General features: G+C 37.1%; 1 protein-coding gene across 1 annotated transcript in view; it reads left to right on the forward strand.

The window, feature by feature from the left end:
- CHSY3 (chondroitin sulfate synthase 3) overlaps positions 1-14446 on the forward strand; it is a 137552-nt gene extending 123106 nt beyond the window's left edge. The window contains exon 3 of the mRNA XM_058828193.1: positions 11750-14446. Coding sequence (XP_058684176.1) covers positions 11750-13315 — 1566 coding nt within the window. The 3' untranslated portion in view covers positions 13316-14446. The remainder of the gene's footprint in view (positions 1-11749) is intronic.
- Positions 14447-17680: the final 3234 nt, after the last annotated feature.

Here is a 17680-nt window from a genome sequence, read left to right on the forward strand (position 1 = left end):
AGCTAAATACCCCTATTCCAACCATGTGAACATTCCTGATCTGTTAATTTCCCAGTGGGAGGAGGTGGGTGTAGGTAAGGCTTAAGTCGCAGTGGTGGTAACAGCACACCATCACTATTCACTTGCTGGCATAAATACAGTTTCTGGCAAAGCAAGCCCTATATGCAGCAGTACCCTGCCTTATTGTCCTTACTGTTCAGAACTATTTTATTGTTAAAGAAGAGATCTGCTGGTGAACTGCATTCTTCTATATGTGGCAAGATAGATTTCCTGATCAAGAAGTTCCTTCCAGTTTATCTGACCTTTCCTACTTCTGCACAGTCCTATAAGTTAATTGATCCTCATCACTCACCAGGATAGGCTGGCATCCCATCCTTCTATTTTGACTTTTTGAAATTACTCTTTCTTACCAACTTCTATTCTCCACCTTCATGGGCTTTTCAGACAATGTTAATTTAGCAAACTGATGTTTCTCTTCAGGTGGTTCTTTAACACCTCTGCTTTGCCCAAGAAATAAGCATTGAGTAATCTCATTTGCCATTTGTCTGGTAGGTATGCATTCATTCTTAGCCAAAAAGAAATACTATATTCTCCACAAGATGTTATACTGCACTGTTTATGGCATTACTTGTGTGATACTAACAAATCAGTCAGCTTTTTTAACTGCATGAAAGTTCAGCTAAAGAAACTGCTGCTGGTGTCATTTTGTTTAACCAGATGTGTACAGTACAGTTGTTGAGACCATGTGTTTCGTCTTCAGGTATGTTGTACTCATGTTGTTGGGCTCCCAGTGCATAATTTTGGGCATATATAGAACACAAGGGGGGAAAAAAGGTATGTGAATAAATGGAAGGGTATCAAATAAAACCAGAAGAATGTATTTTTTTTTTTTTTTTTTACTCTGTCTAAGTACTTCGCACAAATGTGCAGAAGAGTAAGACAGTCCCAAGAAAAGAGGTAGGTGAAAAACGCAACTGTAAAATAATGGGAAAAGAGGTTAAACGGACAGAGAAAGTAGCATCTTTTTAAGGCTGAGTTACTAAAAATAATTTTGAATCATGCCATGTATTTGCCTCTGCACACATGCTGTATAATATAGATCATATTTTACAAATTAAAAAATATGCTGAATTGTCAGTGTTTCTAATCTCCCAAAGTTTATATTTTTGTGAAAAATTTTTGGAGGAAGTTAGGTACAGATTCCCTAATATTGGTTCTACACTAGACATTGCTACCATTTTGTTCCCTATCAAATTACTTTTTGTATTATAAGCTTACAAATTAATATGGAATTGTAAGGCTGTGAAGTAATATAAGTTAAACAGGTCACAGAGATCATCTGGTCCAGTCCCTTGGTCTTCAAGGAGGATCTGTTTCAAGACTGGAAATCAAAGTTCCATTAGTTTGCACTGAATTAACATTAGTTAATGTCTTGGTTAATTCAAGCAGCATGGCTGGATGGCTAGGGACTGCTTTATCTTATCTCAGTACAAAGTAATTGCCACTTCAGTACAATCAGTACAGGGTTTTTCCACTCTCTCGTGCCCCACGTTGGGTGCCAATGAATGTATTTGTCCTGGTTTAGGGCAAATTTGGCAGAAGACCTCCAGTGGGGCTTCCCCCGGGAAGCAAACTCACGTGGCCCTTTTCTCCCACCCCCCAACCGGTTCGGGAAGAGATTTTTCTGAGAGAAGTGGAAAAAACTTGTTTATTTCACAGGTACAGCACTACTCAGCACAAAAATGAATGATATCAAATTACAAAACTTCTCGCCCTTCAGAAAAGATGACAAACTTCAGAGAGTCTCTTTCCTGTGGGTGTTCGCTCTGTTATCAGTCCCTCTGGCGCTGGAAAATGCCGCTGCCCAGGCTGGGCTCCCGGTAGTCCACGGGTGCAAGCTCCCAGTGCTCCCCCGAGTCCCCAGCCCAGAGCAGGTTCGATTCGTTTCAGAAAAAGGGAAAGAAAACAGTCCAGGAAGACCTCTCTGCTCCGGCTAGCTGGAAAGCCAAGGCGATCTGTGTCTTGTTGTCTGTCTGTGCTGTAGTCAAAACTCCGGATGCGGGGGGGGGAAGCAAGTACAGCTTCTGATAACAGGCTCGGTGCTTCTTTTCTACTCACTTTTACTCTTAGATGAAATTTTAAGAATACAAAACCTGTGTCTGGGTTAGGTGGACGAATGGGGATACAATTTAACATCATAATCAACCCAGGACAGTTAATCAGTTCAAAAACCTCATGTTTTTGCAAGCAAGAGTGTCAGGGGATGACACACAGATGGTAGAATGCCTAACACTGTGCAAAAGTAGTTTATATTAAGTAGCTTTTTATAAATATTTGAGATATAAGCTTAAAGGGAGAACTTTTTTGGTACATGGCTTACGTAGATAAATCCTCTAGTTACAATAAAGACAATTCTATTATTTCTTTCAGTATTTATTTATTGAAAGTGAAGTTCTGTTTCCAAATAACTGTGGACTTTTGGAAGGATAGGGCTGTTTGGTTTTGCTGTCTTGTATCAAAGGGGATTTTATGGAAACTTAGGTAAAACTGAGGGTAAAAAGCAACAAAAACAGCTTGAGAAAAATATTCATTGCTTTCATTTTAGCCCCAAATTTTAGTCTCAAACAGTAGTACTATTAAAGACTCCTGAAACAATGGGGAAACCTTTTGTGTCCCAATAATTGATTTCACTGATGGATAGTAGCTCACAGCATTTCCTTTTTGTAGATTATAATGATATATATACTGTGAATAGTAAGCTCAAATTATTGTTTTCACGTAGAATTTTTTATTTAGAGAAAAATGTGAAGTAGAGAAATATTGCAGTTTAACTCAGCACTTATTTGTAGCCCTGAAGCTTGATTTTATTTTTTTTTTTAATAGCTTTTTCAGAAGAATTAGGAATTAAAATTATTTTTTCTCAAAGTTTTATTCAACATTTGAATTGGTGAGCTACTTCAAATGTAAGGATACTTAGGACTCAGTCAAGAAAGTCCTTTTAAGCTCCTGATGAACAAAGTAAGATATATGTTTTCTGTAGTGGATAACAGGTTTAGTAAGGCACAGGCATGCATATTGTTCAGGAAGATTGATTCTTCTAAGGGAAGTAATAAATACCAGGGAACCCTTTGTGTCAGACTGTTGTAGTTTGCAGGACGCTCCAGTAGGAAGAATTATGCCTTGTAAAATATTACAACTGTATAAGGATTTTTCATGAGACAGGAGTCTCATACTTTTTATAGCAAGTGTTGTTACTGGGGCAGGGGCATGCAGAGGGCTGCTTTGTCTTTCTATGTGAAATTGCCCTTTCCCAGTGTTTTAAGATTACACACCCAGAGTGCTTGAAGCATAAAGACTTTTAAGAATTAAAGAAATTAAAGAAACTTTAATTTTTTCATATTGCACTGCACAAGTCTCCTCAATTCTTCATTCAGCAGAAGAGGTTTCATGCATTGAACAGGGCAGGTATCTGAGTGGAGCAGGTTACTTTCCCATGTCAGGTGACATGACAGGAGTGCAGATGGTGTGCTGAGCATCTGAACTGGTGGTATCAGCTGGTATGATAGGAGTGAAGTCATCACATGAAGCAGGCAGCACAGCCTCAGGCCATTACAGGGTGTTAATTCTGTGGCTTTAACTTTGCTTAGTTAGCATGAAATGGGTATGGATAGACAAAGATTCTTAAACATGTACAAGGAGATTGGTCTCAAAAAGCCAAAACCAGAAAGGATACATTACCAACTGGCTTTTTTTAGGAATGGCTTTAGCCAAGTGTGAATAAGATACTGTCCCAGGCATCTTCATACTATCATAAACCAAACTACTCCCTTCTGTAACACGGTAAAGACTGCTGAGTATATATATCCATGCTAAAAAGTGTTCCGCACACTAGCTGTCAGTATTTGGATATTTCTTTAGAAGTGTGGGGTTTTTTGTAGGAGGGAAAGTTTTGGGGATAAGCTAAATGTAAACATATGAACACTGTTGAGTAGGAGTGAAAAGGACATGACCTTTGTTGGTGTAACAAAAGGGAAATTTCCCAGTAAATTCCTTGTAGGGTAATCCTGTAAAGTGGGGTGTGTTGGTAGTTCAACTGTGATACTACCCACAAGGTATCCAAAAAAAGCAAAATTTCCAGTTTCTATATAATTTTTATATGTGGAATCAGCATTTGTGGTGTTTATGCACTTCAGAGAATAATTAGAGTATTCAAATCTTTGGTCAGATACATAAATGCATGAGTCCATGTTTTAGAAAAATTTATCATTAAACAAATACACTACTTTATGTCACAACACATAGAAACAATTTAGAAGCTATGATTAGTCGTCAAATCACTTTTTCCTCTTTTTTTTTTTCCTTAACCTAGAGGGTAGAACTTGATATTTCTGTTTAAATATAAAATATTAAAGATTTTTCCCATTTTTTTTTCTCTTGTATACATAGAAGGCTAGTATTGGACAGATTTGATATTTTTGCCTCTATATGGCAAAATGTGTCACATAGTGAGAAAGGGACATGGCCCTGAGGTCATGGGAGATTTGGCTTCAAGGAGGGTGGATTGCTCCCTTGCTTGACATGTAGGAGCCAGAGAACAATTTTAGCACTTGGAAACATTTTTAGCATTTACCTAAGGAAGCACACATGCCCCACCAAGATGTTCAAAAGGATATGAGTATGTCCATGCTGAGGTTGTCACCTGGATGTGATAATGGCAATGCTACTGTGGTAAATTACCCTCTGTAATGAGGTACACAATGGCAAAACTGCAGATGGCTCTACCTGCTGGACTGCAGGGGTACTAGTTGAATGCCATAGAGGACATGTTCAGCTCCTAAGACTCAAGGTGTAAACATATAGCTGGTCCCAGTGCACGCTGGTGTCTCACTGTGTAACTCCCTAACAATGAGAACCTGCTTTTCTCTGCTGAGCTCTCTCAGTGAATGAGTATATAGGAGCAACCACAAATCTGACCCTCACTGATTTACATGCAGCTTAAGCTGTGATAGGAAAATTAGTTATACCTTCTCTGTGATCACTCATCCTTTATCAGCCAGAATGGGAAATGCATCATCTTTGGCATCATCAGAACTGCAGAGTCAGCCATGTCCATTTCACATCCTAGTGGAAAGACTGGCAGTGTGTAGGGGGCTGTTGTTCATTGTAACTGGAACTCTTATTATCAGTTATATTATATATTATTATCAGTTTCTTAACTTATCATCCATTCAACATTACTCTGGTGTTTCTCTTCTGAAGGCTGGTTTGCTCCAAAAAAAGGGATTAGTGACACCAGGCAATCCAAACCTGAGACAGCCAAAAGACTGTTAGCCTATCTTCCTTAAATCTGCTGACTACCAAAATGCAGTCTTTTCCACAATTGTTTCACTTAGATAATGCCCAGCGTAATTTAAGACATTTGTCTCTTTCCTTCCATGCATCCTGCTGTCCTTGTGCACCAATGCTGTTTAATCTGTCTATTTGCAAGCTAAATCAGAAAAGTTCTGACAAGTTTCTTTTGCACTGATTTGGTCCCATGCATTTGATAAGAATCCAGGTCCAGAATTGTCTGAAATTGTTTGCTGCATCTTTATGAAATATTCTGACTGATGCAACACTAAGTTTTGTGTTCCCTTTCTGTAGAGGATTCACACTGAATTTTCATAATCTCTTTATGTCACCTTACTGTCTCCTAATATTCTTATGTTTTCTTTGTATGTCAATTACTTCCAGTTTAAAAAGTCAACTTTCCTAAGATATTTAGTCACTTACCTCTTACAACCATGAGTATAGCACTACATGTGTTGTTTTATTATAACAACCTAATTTCTGCAACTTCTTAATTTCCAAGTTCTCTGGCTCTTATGGGTTGTCTTCTCCTCTCATTTAGTCATAATGTCCTTGGCTGTGTGTCATGAGCAGTGTCCAAGATTTTGTGCCAGCATCAGTAGGTACAATATTGTTCCTTAGAAGCTTCTGTAGTAACTTCCCTCCAAACTTTTAATTCCCCACCTGTATATAGCTTGTTGTTGCTTCTCTGTTACCTAGTTCATATGCATTTCATAATTTCAGACTTAATATTTATCTTCTCCAGGCTGATAGTATTTCTCAGAGTGCCAAAACTGACTTGCTCAAATCTGACTTTTTGTCCAGAAACTTAGAGGACCTGTAGCTTAATGCTGTATTTTATTATAATATGTATTACTGAGACCATCCTAATGTGCCTATAGTCATCTGAAATAGTTTTTAAGCATTCAGCTTCCTGCTGGTCAGCAAAACAGTATTATCTCAAACACTTCAGATTTACATGTGTACTTCATATGGATGAAATATCCCTTGAACTCACTGAAAGTACTAAATAAATCTTTATCTTTAGCAGAGCAAAACTCTAAAGAGCAGATGGAAGAATGATCAGGAATACTTTCTATTCATGTTATTTCTACATTTATTAAAAGTCTAATTGAAATTAAATGGTCAACAGTTTAGCACTACTGTGGATTTAAGAAGAGCTTGACTGGATGGAGGATTAAGTTTTATGTCTTCCCTGTTAAATGGATAAAACTGTTCTTAATGCTCAAAGAAAAACTGTGTTAATTTAAAAAGCATCATTGGCATTCACTTTTTTAATATGTGATAGTCTTGCAATAATAAAGTTGGTTGGTTTGGGCTTTTGTGTATATGTAATAAGAACTTTCCTATTTTATTACATCAGTTAATCACAGCAATTACAATGATTTCAGACTTACAATGCAAATTACTTTGTGCTTGTGTATTAGCTATTGTATTTTTCTGCCACAATAATAAAACATTGTCTTTATTCTGATCTCTTTCTTATAATTTTTTTATTTCCTGCTTGCAGTTCAGAGTTCCTCAGAGCATGATTAGGTCATTAGTATTTCTTGCCAACTTCTAGTTTCAGCTGGCATGGAAAAAGCAAGCAGAAGTCCATGCCAACTCTCACATTAGTTGTGCTGTAAGAATCATTCAGAAAACTACCCAGAAAAATCACAAAGTCAGGCAATATGAAAAGGTAAAATGCTGGGCCTCCATGAATTATACTGAAGACAAATTCTCCCATTCACTGCTTTCAGTGAATGTGAATCGGATGTATCATGTCAAACTAAATGTTCATTTGGCAAAATCATCTCTCTCTGCAGTAATCAGTAGGAGAAGCTGAGGCAGGGGTACAGGATAATAAGGAAATATTGTGGTATATCTTCTGCGGCTCCAGGAATTCTAGCTAGCAATAATTGAAGTTTCCCACTAAGCTGTTGCCTCCCTGTCTAGAGTGATCCAAAATTTTACCGTCAGCACCTTGCTGTAATTGTAAGAGCTGTGCTTCAGCTAAGTGATTATTTCTGTTTCTGTGTCTTGAGTGCAACCTTGTAAGTGTCATAGTTCTTTATGTGAGAAGTGGTACCATTCCTATCAATTTTTCTTAGGTGCTCACTTACTCTGACTCCACTGATCTTGGGGTTGGCCATCTTTGTATTAGTCCCTTTTTCCCTGGTTATCTGTTTGTTTAATGATCCAGATGTATAATCATTGGCTAGCCTTGGTTAGTACCTTTGTACCACATGATGGTTGATGACAAACAACATGACCTGGCCACATGTACTCCCAGCCCAGAAAGCCAGTGGGAACCTGAGCTGCATCCAAAGCAGTGTGGCCAGCAGGGCCAGGGAGGGGATCCTGCCCCTGTGCTCCACTCTGGTGACATCCCATCTAGAGTGCCAGTTCTGGTGCCCCCAACATGGGAAGGACATGGAACTGTTGGAGCAAGTCCAGAGGAGGACGCAAAGTTGGTAAGAGGTACAAAGACAGGCTGTGAAAGTTGGGGCTACTCACTCTAGAGAAGGGAATGCTGCATGGAGACCTCATAGCAGCCTTCCACAATCTGGAGACCTACAGGGAAGCAAGAGAGGAACTCCTCAGGGATTGTATTGATAGAACAAGAAGTAATGAGTACAAACTGAAAGAGGAAACACTTAGGCTAGGTGTTACAAAGAAATTCTTTCCTGTGAGGGTGGTGAAATACTGGAACTTGTTGTCCAGGGAGATTGTGGTTATCCTAGCCCTTACACTGTTAAGGGTGGGGTTGGGTAATACTTTGAGCAACTTGATCTAGTGGAAGGTATCCCTGCCCATGGCAGAGTTGTTGGAACTAGATATTTAAGGTCCCTACCAACTCTTAACATTCTATAATTCTATGTTATCAGTTTCAGATGGGAGGATACTGACAAGGTGCTTGGCCACAGTCTTCAAGATGCTCGTGTGCTATGGACACAACCATGTAATGAGGCTTCTGATTCTCTCTAGACTTGTCCTCATGTTATTTGCTTTTCTTTTCATCACTACTGAACCTCCATGTGACACCTACACAGAATTGCATATTGTGTGCACTAGGTTCTCTTTCCAGAGTCCAAATAACTTGCACAGTCTGCCATTCTTCAGATAGGGTTAGGATTGTGTTCCTTACATGTACTTTGCATTTATCTACACAGAATTTAATCTGGCATTTTATTACCTTGCCATTCAAAATCATGAAAACTTTTGTATGAAGGTTTACTCTTACTATGCGGAATAATTTTAATTTATAGCCAATAAATCTTACCACTTCCCAAACCCACCTCCTTTGCAAGATAATTTATGACTGCATTTTTCAATTTAGACTCTCACACAAATCTATTTTCCAGGAAATTTAATCATCCTTCCCTTTGCCTCCTGGGTTTGACCACCTTGCTGAGAAATTTCAAAGCATATTTAGGATCAAATTGAATTGCTTTCATTTAGATGTTAATAAGCTGAATTGTAAAAATAGTTTTTTTTTTCTTGCAACATTGAGAACAAATTTCTGCACCAAGATTAAAACAGGCTATCTTCAGGAATTATTGATGCTTTCAGTGTCACATTTGTCCTGTTTTCTCCAAACTGGGATCTATTAAAAGTTTTCAGTAACATAACTGAAAATGGATAAGTAGAGTTTTGCATATATGTGATAGTACTGCATTACTGAGTTGATTGAATTTTTTTCATTGCTACTTTTAATCTGTTGTTGATTATCAAAAGCAAAATCCTTATTATAATGGAGTGTTTTCAGTGGAGCATATCAAATAAACCCAGGCATCTGAAATTGGAATGTGCAAAAAATGCAGTATTTATGTCAACAGAATATTTCTGTTAAATAAGTACTGCTAATGAATCTTCTGTAAAGCTTATTTTCTAATAAGTCAAGGGTTACAGAAGAATTTGCACAGTTGGAGGACAGCATTTAGCTTTGCAGCAATAATATGTCATTTGTTTCAAATCTTTTAAGTAAAACACATTTTGCTACTTTACATAAAACTTTTATGTACTTAACTATGAAAAATCATGTACTTTAAATGTAATGTGTAAGGTATTAATGGTTGTAAATGTATAAAATTAATGGTTGTTTCATTTATACTCATAATTTAATTTATACTCATATAGCATTCTTCATTAGAAAACTTAGAAAAGAAAGCCAGCCAAACCATCTCCTCTTCTTTAATTTTCAACATTATACATTTTATTTTCCTTTAAGGAGACTTTACTATGAAATTCTAGATGTAAAAATCATGCCTTCAGCTTTTTGCAGAAAAGGTGGACAATACAAAAGCATAGTCACCTTGCAAAGTTCACAGCATACAACTTTAAGTAAAACAAACCAGGAAGGAAGTGTAACTTTTAAGTGGAGAGCTGGAAATCTAGCCAGATCAGCTGTTCTTTTTCCATTATTCAAAATGTAAATTGTAGAGAGAGAAGAGAAAGCTGTTTTTCCAAAGAGCAAATATCACCCAGCTCTTTCCTAGACACTGTTTTCCCTTTCAGTCTCTAATCCATCTGTCCTGCCAGCGACCATATCTAGTCCACAAGAAAGCGATATTTCAGTTTTCCCAGGACTGCTAATTAAAATACTAAGAGGCCTGATGATGTTGGTTCCTGTTATCTGTGATTACAAAGAAATCACTGAAACCCTCTTATCCCTGGTTCATCTCATCTCATGCAACAAGCAAAACACCCACATTTAAAGACAGAACAAATGTTCTCAGACAGCTGTAGGAAGGAATTCTGTGAATAAGGGGTATATGAGTCATGTTGTAACCTTGTATGTTTTTTCACATTCATCTTCACTTTAATGTAATAGAGGTACCTGTTTTATTAGAGGATAATTTAACATAGTTTAAGGTATTTCTCAGAATGGGTCTGTTGCTTTTCTAAACGTGACTAACCTCAAACATTTTAATCTGAGTAATAGCAGCAATCATATTTGCTCAAGCAGAGGCATTTAGAGTCTGAATGAGATGGGAGGGGCACTCTAAAAGTTTTATATTAAAATTCTGTTTTTCTAAATGCGACAATGTTATAGAGTTATATGTTAATAGTCTTGTACATGCTAATGAACATGTACATACTAATGAATTTTACATAGCTTTCATTACTCTTAGCTTTGTTAGGTGTTATTTTATATTTATTGTCCTATTCTTAATGCTACTTCCAGTAGCAAAACTTCTGTTCTTGAAAGAATTGAAGTAAAATGAGCTAAATGTTTTGAGTCTGATATACTGTGCAATCAGAACTTGATTTCTTCAGTGTATAAAAGACAAACTTCAATACCCATCTCAGGATCTGGTTACAGCTTAAGTTTACAGCACATTCTTGAGCAACATTTTTTATCTAATTAGCATATTTTCCTTATGTATTAATTACAGACCAATCTCTCTGCAGATTAAAAAAGCCCAGTCTTTTCTCCTTTATCTGCTAGTCATGGGAAATAATTCTCTGGCGTTAGTAGGTGTTAGCAAAGAACAGCAGGTTTTAAATATATTTATGGTGTCAGTATTTTGCTATTCCATATAATTTCCCATTTAAGAATAAATATGCATCTCATTAATAATGGGTTGTCTTCTAGGGTGGAAATTGAGTCAAAGATAGTTTTATGATTTGCTTATAGTTCAGCTGTCAGCACAGAAAGTATAAAGGCCAGATAGTTTGGATCCTAGACCTTTCAGCCATAAAATGTACCACGTCACTATATCACAGTTACTAATTTGACAGAAGTAGAATGTCTTTTCTTGCTACTGAAATAAACCAGAAATCACTATCACAATCAATTGCTTAATTGACATACTCTATTATATGTGTACCTTTCAAAATGTATATTCAAATTATTTCCTTTCAATTATGGAATCCTCTGTCAACATGAAAAGAAAAGTTTTATTAAGGCCATTCAGTTTTTGAATATCAAGCAGCGCTATTTTTATATATCAGTACAATCAGCTTTGTGCTCCATAAACACAAATACAGGGTGCTTTTTAAAAAAATGTGAATTTTGCTAACTTTTCATTAAGGATCTGTGCTAATTGGGGTTTAGATTGAAGTGAAGTCAGTAGGTCATGAATAGCACCTACGAAATCAGAAATATTGCCCACAGATCTATGCCTAAGCATTTCCCTTAGTTCTGCAGTTGGATGAAGTGAAGATAAACCCAAGATAGCTGACTTTCTCTTTAGACAGAGGACAGTATTTGCTGTTCAGTATTTTACTGAAACTCAGACCAAAGAAATGTAACTATTTTCTACTGAATGCCTTAAAATTCTATGCCTAAAAATAACATGATCTATAAGAATTGGAAATTATACAAGTAACAATGTGCGTCCTTTTTTTTGTGTAGAAGAATTTCAACTTAATGTCTCTTTCCCCCTATACCTCTCTCTCTCTCTTTTTCTAGATGCAGCAATTATTCCATGAAAACTATGAACACAATCGCAAGGGTTACATTCAAGATCTTCACAACAGCAAGATCCACACAGCCATAACACTTCATCCAAACAAAAGACCAGCCTACCAATACAGGCTGCACAATTACATACTGAGTCGCAAAATTTCCGAACTGCGCCATCGGACCATCCAGCTCCATCGAGAAAGTGTTCTGATGAGCAAGCTCAGTAACACTGAAGTAAATAAGGAAGATCAGCAACTGGGAGTGGTGCCGTCTTTCAATAATTTCCAGCCACGTGAAAGGGATGAAGTCATCGAGTGGGAGTTCCTGACAGGAAAGTTTCTTTACTCAATGGTGGACAACCAGCCACCCCGGCAGAGCCTGAGCAGCGTCCTGCGGGCTGCGCTGGATGATACTGTGATGCAGGTCATGGAAATGATAAATGAGAACTCCAGATCTAGAGGAAGGCTCATTGATTTCAAGGAAATACAGTATGGGTACCGCAGGGTAGACCCTCTGCATGGAGTAGAGTACATCCTGGATTTACTGCTTTTGTACAAAAGGCACAAAGGAAGGAAAGTTACAGTTCCAGTGAGACGCCATGCTTACCTTCAGCAATTGTTTAGCAAACCTTTCTTCAAAGAAGCAGAGGAGCTGGATGTAAAAAGCTTGCTGGAGGACGCCAACACTGACACTCAATCTTTCTCTTTCCTTTCAAATTCTTTAAAGATTTTTTCCTCATCATTCCAAGGCACCAAAGACATTGGGGGACACAGTGACAAGAAAATACATATTCTTGTCCCTATCACGGGAAGATTTGATACTTTCTCAAGATTCATGGATAATTTTGAGAAGACTTGTCTGATTCCCAAGCAGAATGTAAAGTTGGCAATAATTCTCTTCAGTTCTGAATCAGGCCAAGACTCTAGCAAACACATAGAACTAATGAAAGAATACAGCATTAAGTATCCCAAGGCAGATATGACCCTGATTCCAATGTCAGGAAAGTTTTCTAGAGGTTTAGGTCTTGAGAAGGCCTCGTCTCAGTTTGACAATGACACTTTGCTGCTGTTCTGTGATGTTGATCTGGTGTTCACATCAGACTTCCTCCAGCGATGCAGAGATAACACTATTCAGGGAGAACAGGTTTACTACCCTATCATATTCAGCCAGTATGATCCAAAAGTAATATATGGAGGCAACCCTCCCCCTGACAGCAGTTTTGTTTTCACCAAAAGAACTGGATTTTGGAGGGAGTATGGCTTTGGAATTACCTGTATTTACAAAAGTGATCTACTTACTGCTGGTGGATTTGATACCTCGATTCAAGGCTGGGGACTTGAGGATGTAGATCTCTTTACTAAAGTGATAACATCTGGCTTGAAGGCTTTCAGAAGTCAGGAAGTAGGAGTTGTCCATATTTTTCATCCTGTTCAGTGTGACCCCAACTTAGATCCAAAACAATATAAAATGTGCTTAGGGTCCAAAGCAAGTACATTTGCCTCTACCATGCAGCTCGCTGGACTCTGGCTACAGAAACATTTGGGTGTCAGATACAATTGGACTCTCTCCTGACAACTCAGCCTATTTGGCCTTTTTAGGGGAGTTTACCTCATTGCTATTATTTGATTTTGCTGTTGTAGTTTTAAACTCCCTCCTCGTAGTCTTCCAAAGACTGTTGACCTCAAATGGGAGGACTCTGCTGTTCACTGATGTTTCTTATACCTACTGAACTGGTGAGGTGAATTTCTTCATACTTCCTTTATTTGAAATTCAGTCTAGTCATGGAAATCATACAAGCCCATGGAGCATATTCATCACAAGAGACTGTATTAGAAGAATGTTGTCTTTCAGCTTTTGGATTCAGTATCATCTTTGTTGCATTTCTCAGATTTGATGTGATACAAATATTTACTGGTGAAGGTACCACAAAAGTGCTTTATGCTTCTTCTGGGGATGGAACTCTCTAAGATAAACTTGAGTTTTATAATTTATATGACGACTTATATGTATAAACGCTACTTTTCTTCATCTTTAGAATTTTTAAAGTAAATGAATAACTATAATTGTACCTTTATTTTTTAAAATAAGAGTAAAGCTGAGGAGCTCCTTGCAAATACAACTGGTACTGGCTACCAAGGTCCTTAAATGTCTTATTAAAACAAACTCCTCACTGTTATTCAGTCAAAGTGTAAATGAACTTTATTTTCACAACAAAAAGGATTTAATCAAATGCTCATGTACACTTTGAAGATTTTTGAGCCAACATCCTTCATTTGCAGGCAAGAAGAAACTATGACTCAACATGGTCATTTAATGTAAAGTGCAAGCATACAGTGTTCTTACTTTGAAACACATATTATAAGTTGCTCTTTCTCTTTTTAGAATGAGTCTCTAATGCATAATTTTCTCTTACATTCCTTTCATAAGGCTGCACTTCAGTGTTAAAAGTTAAAGCTTTATTTTTTGTTTTACATTTTTCATGAATATTGGTACTTGGTAGCAGCTTGTCGTTAAAATTAAAGTAACTGTAGAATAGTTATTTAAGTTTCAAAATTTACTATTGCTGGTCAAAGTTCCTTGCCAATATATTTATAGTGGAGGTTATAAGACTGTGTTCAGATTTATCTCTCCAAACAGCCTGAAGCTGTCATATTGTGGATTCATGAAGTATTTAAAGTAATACAAACAGGAGAAATAATAAAATAAATTTCTGTATTTGAAAAAAACATTTATATAGGGATATATATGTGTGTGTGTGTGCGTGTGTGTATATCCCTATATATATATAGATATATAGAGAGAGTAATTTCAAAGTATATTCCACTTTTCAGTTCAGGCAGTGATTTGTTACAATGGTCATTATTTTTTGCCACATGCTTGGAACATTTCATGTTATACTGTGGTAAGAGCTTAGAGACATTCAGGAAACCATCAGAATTCAGCTAAACTTATTTCAGTGGGTACATCTAGCAACCTCAGTACCCTTGATTTCAAATAATATTTCAAATAGAGCTGGGCAAGAAAAAGTTTTGTTTTTCAGCTGTAACTGACAGCTTCTGTGTTTCCTTAAAAAAAAAATCCAAAAAACAAACCTAACCAAAACCCCCCAAAACAACTAAGAGATTGGAATTCACTGGCACATCTGTTTGTGTGAGGACAGCCAGATAATTTCCTAAGTCATGAAGAGAATATGTAGGTCAGTTAATGTCTCTTATCTGTGGTTCTCTGTTCTGGACTTACCATGCAAAGAAAAAGGAAACCCTGACAAGGATTGAGTTAACTCAGAATTAAAGGGCTGGCCATAGTTTGTTGTGTGCTTTAAAAAAGGCCATTCCCTTGCCGTGGATAAGGTAGTAATTGTGGTAGATGACAACAGAGAGTGTAATTCCTGTTTGTATTAGCCCTCCTCAAGCAGAGCTCTTGTCTTATTATTTTACTGGAGGCTCCTGCCTTCCTAGCCCAGTATTGTTAGCTCAAATGTCTGATAAAAGAAAAATTCAGTATCACTTATAATATAATTCTTGGAAATTGCTCTTCAAATTGAATGATAAAATAACACTTTGTTCATTAAAAATGCCAAGAACAAGGAATGTGATATATTTAAAAAATCTCAATTAACCAATATGACTGTAAATATCAAATGCTGATTGCCTGTTGATAAATGGTTGTGATGATTTAGTAAACAAGAAAAAACGTAATGACTTACAAAGACATCTAAGGAAATCATTGTCTACTGGGATTATTCCAGTGGTTATTTCAATCACTTAGTGACCAGAAAGTATTTGCTCAGCTCTAAGTAAAATAGTAGATTAGAACAAGCAATGAAACCAATCATTCAGTGGGGATAAAGATGTATACAGAGGGCTTGCAGGATCAGGTCCTACATGATATAAGCAAAATGCTAGTATTTACCAGTAAAATATTTATTTAGTGTCTTGACTGATTCATTTGTTTATATGATGAATTACTTTGTTAAAAACCTGATTATAAATGTTTATTATGAACTATTGCATTTTCTTTTGAAATAACTATCCTGAGATAACTTGAGAAATTGTGTTAGTTTGTCTGAGGAATAATATGCCTTCTAAGGAGATCATATTAAAAGGAAAAAAAAAAAAGCACAAAAGTGTTAATGTTATGTATGTATAGATTAAGATGGGAATATCTGTGTTAATCAACTGTTTGCTTTTGTCTGAATCATAATCTTTATTGTAAAAAGAAATTTCTATGCGTATCATGTCCCTTTGTAAATGTGTGACAAATTAATTCACAATAGAACATAAATACCAATTTTTCCCCAAACCTCCTTCCCCTGGGAATAGTTTTCCTGGCTTCATTGCTGGGAAGTGGGTTGTGAACAGCTTGCACTTTGGCTTTTTAGACACAGCCATTCTTTAAAAAAAAAAAAAAATCTCATCATTCACTACTCAGAAGACTCAGAAATCCCCAAACCACTGCATCATGGCTGGTTTTTCCAGTCACAGTGCTTAATTTAACAGAGCTTTTGCATCTCCTGGATGAAGGAAAACATCATGTTGGGCTTTCTAAGATTTGATGAGCGAACATCAAGGTTCTCAAACTGAAGAAAGGCAGAAGGCCAGGGGGAGATGTGGGGCTCAGCCACGGGAGTTGGCACCTTCTCATCCCTGTATTGCCCTCTGTGCTGCCTGCTGCTTATGATTTGGCAGCTCCAGCCAGCACAGAGGAGCTGTGCTTGCTGCCACCAGCTGCTCTTGAGAAGCCAAAAGGCCATTTTAATCAGGGGAGCAATGAAAGGAGGGTCCCAAACTGAGGATTCATTGAGTGGGGTGGCAGCTTGTCTTGTTCAGATCACATTTCTCACTGGCCCCAGGGGAATAGAGAGCCTGGTCCCACAACTCTTCCCTGTTTGCTCTCAAAGGACATTGAAGGAAGGGGAAAAATTCCATGGGGCTCGTGGGCTTGCATCATGTACTTGGGTCCTACTGTATCATGGGAAAAGAGGGGAAAAGGTGCCACATGGTCTTCCTAAAAAGCAGTACAGAGCAGTAAAAAGAGAGGCGCCATCTGCACTCACCAAAGACCAGGTCTGCACAAAACTGCCTTCTGGAGCTTTGATAGTACCTCAGATTTCTTGCAAAAAATTACAGTGATGGTAAAATGACTCCTAGGAGTGTACTGCACATCCTCAGTAACTGTGGGTACTTGCAAACAGCATGAGTTAAAAAACCATTTTTTTAAACGGGCAAATAAACAATTTAAACTCCTTTTGATGTCTTAAATAATCACTACAATTCTTAAGATGTAGTTTGCTACATCAAACATTTTGCTCCAAAGAATGATGCCAGCTTTAAGATGCAAAAAAACCCTACATGTGTAGTCTCTATCTCATTTTCCTGCAACTTGAAATCAGTTAAAATTTACAGAAATAAACAGGGACTAGAAATTGGCGAGTCGCTGACTGGGGGAAAGGTTTATGTTTCTGCTGTATTTTTAAAAGAGGATCAAATCAGGAGAAAAAAAAAATGCTGAGTAAGATACAGACAAACCATGATGTTTAGTAGCAGTGATAATTGTGGTCCTAAACTGCATCAGAATAAGATGTTTCACTAAGTTTTAACTATTTGTGACACCTGAATGTCAGTGAAGGTTATCATCTGTTGTACATCTTTAAGTAACATGTGTAATCCATTTTTAATTCATTAATTTCTTAGAATAATTTTTAGTTTCTTCCATCAGCATTTATTCACTTGATTAATAAGATTACATGTCATGACTAAGTCTCAATTTCCTATTTTTCTTTTTCTTGGGTCTTCCCGTTTGCAGTATGGACTACAAAGGGGAAACCAGTACTACAGAAATGAAACATTTTGAGCTAGCATGATATTTCTGTTACATTTTTATGATTTCACTGCCATACAAAACTGCTGAACTAGAATATTTTAGTGAATGAGTTTC

This window comes from Poecile atricapillus, chromosome Z, assembly GCF_030490865.1.
Source record: "Poecile atricapillus isolate bPoeAtr1 chromosome Z, bPoeAtr1.hap1, whole genome shotgun sequence".
In the NCBI taxonomy this organism is placed as follows: Eukaryota; Metazoa; Chordata; class Aves; order Passeriformes; family Paridae; genus Poecile; species Poecile atricapillus.